Source organism: Eimeria mitis, genomic scaffold (assembly GCF_000499745.2).
Source record: "Eimeria mitis Houghton genomic scaffold, Emh_scaff2581, whole genome shotgun sequence".
NCBI lineage: Eukaryota > Apicomplexa > Conoidasida > Eucoccidiorida > Eimeriidae > Eimeria > Eimeria mitis.
This window is the reverse complement of record NW_013570923.1, coordinates 4,192-6,226: the sequence shown is the minus strand read 5'-3', so window position 1 is coordinate 6,226 and position 2,035 is coordinate 4,192. Positions and strand designations below refer to the sequence as shown.

Sequence of the window (2,035 nt, the reverse complement as noted above, 5' to 3'; positions counted from 1 at the left end):
ATATATATATATATATATATATATATATATATATATATATATATATATATTTATTTATATTGTATGTAGGGTTTAGTGTTTAGGGTTTGTAGAATTCTGATACAGAAGAAGTCTTTATCCTTATTAAGGGTTTAGGGTTTTAGGGTTTAGGTTTAAGGGTTTAGGGTTTAAGGGTTTAGGGGTTTAGGGTTTAAGGGTTTAGGGTTTTAGGGTTTAGGGAGGCCCCCAAGAACCCCAAAAAAAAACGAGGATCTAGGGTTTAGGGTATCTAGGGTTTAGCGTATCTAGGGTTTAGGGTTTCTAGGGTTTAGGGTTTAGGGTTTAGGGTTTAGGGTTTAGGGTTTAGGGTCTAACCTGGATCCACTCATAACATATCCAAGATTTTCAAAATTTGAAATTTCTTCGGCGGTTAGCCCCACCTACACCCGCAAACCCTAAACCCTAAACCCTAAACCCTAAACCCTAAACCCTAGACCCTAAACCCTAGAAGATGAAGTATGAGTCTACGCAAGCAGGGAATAAACCATATACCTCTAAACACACAAACCCTAAACTCTAAACCCTAATCTATTCATTGAACCACCAAGGAGTTGTTCTGCATAGCAAACCCCAGAAAACCCTAAACCCTCATAAACCCTCACAAACCCTCATAAACCCTAAACCCTCATAAACCCTAAACCCTCATAAACCCTAAACCCTCATAAACCCTAAACCCTAATTACCTCTCCTCTTCTAGGAATACGTTTACCCTCTTGCACGAACTGCGCGATGGCTTCACCTTCTCCAGGCCGCAGTGCAAACCCGTAGCTGTACATACACCCCAAACCCTAAACCCTAAACCCTAAACCCTAAACCCTTATTTTTTTAAAAAACCTTACTCGTTATTTTTTTTTGTGAAAAAAAAGGGTTTAGGGTTTGTAACTCCAAGCATATTCAACAGAATAAATAAATATAAACATATATATATACTTTAGGGTTTAGGGTTTAAAACTCCTCAACTCAAAAAAAAAAAAACTAGGGTTTTCTAGGGTTTAGGGTTTAGGGTTTAGGGTTTAGGGTTTACTCGACGTTTTTTTGTGCTAATTTGTTTGTAACTTCCATCGGCCTGGGGCCCATCATTTCATCCTCAGAAGAGCTTTCTTCTTTTTCTTCTGTTTCTGCAGCAACAAAACCCTAAACCCTCGTAAACCCTAAACCCTCGTAAACCCTAAACCCTCGTAAACCCTAAACCCTCGTAAACCCTAAACCCTAAGAAAAACTAAACCCTCAGAAACTCGAAACCATAAAAAATATTTTTTCAAGCAACAGAAAATATACATAATCTGGATAATACTTTTGCTTCACTTAGTTACTGTTGCTGCTGCTGCTGCTGCTGCTGCTGCTGCTGTTGCTGCTGCTGCTCTTGCTGCTGCTGCTGCAGTTTGTCTACGTACTGTGTTGTATCTCAGCTGCTGCAGCCTCTAGGACAGCAACATTGGGTCTTGCTGCTGCCTTTGCTGCTGCTGCTGCTGCTGCTGTTGCTGCTGCTTCTGCTGCTGCTGCTCCCGCTGCTGCACCAGGCGAAACTGCAGCAGCAGCAGCAGCAGCAGGCTTAACTGTCTCCTTCTCATCCTCGCTGCTGCTGCTGCTGCTGCTGCTGCTGCTGCTGCTGCTGCTTGCTCTCTTCCGCTTCTTCTTGCCTGCAAAGAAAACCCCAAAACACAAAATCTCCTCCTTCAGCAGCAAAACCCTAAACCCTAAACCCTAAACCCTAAACCCTAATTTATTTTACCTTTTGTTTTTTTATGTTTTTTATGTTTTTTATGTTTTTTCTTTTTCTTTCTGTCTGAATCTGATGAAGATGATCTTTTTCTTTTTTTATTTTTTTGCTGCTGCAAGCTGCTGCTGCTGCTGCTGTCTGCTGCTGCTCCCCCCCCCGCAGCAGCAGCAGCAGCAGGAGCAGCAGCAGGAGCAGCAGCAGCAACAGCAGCAGCAAGCAAAGCTTCAACCTGCTGCGCATGCAGCCGCCCCTGCTGCTGCAGCGCTTCTATAACAG

General features: G+C 42.6%; 1 protein-coding gene across 1 annotated transcript in view; it reads right to left on the bottom strand.

The window, feature by feature from the left end:
* The window catches only part of EMH_0055870 (nuclear NF-kB activating protein, putative), a gene marked incomplete at both ends in the record, with an annotated part of 3,761 nt that overhangs the window by 404 nt on the left and 1,322 nt on the right, over nt 1-2,035 (bottom strand). The window contains 4 exons of the mRNA XM_013497283.1: nt 355-419; nt 723-807; nt 1,064-1,157; nt 1,434-1,679. Coding sequence (XP_013352737.1) covers nt 355-419; nt 723-807; nt 1,064-1,157; nt 1,434-1,679 — 490 coding nt within the window. The remainder of the gene's footprint in view (nt 1-354; nt 420-722; nt 808-1,063; nt 1,158-1,433; nt 1,680-2,035) is intronic.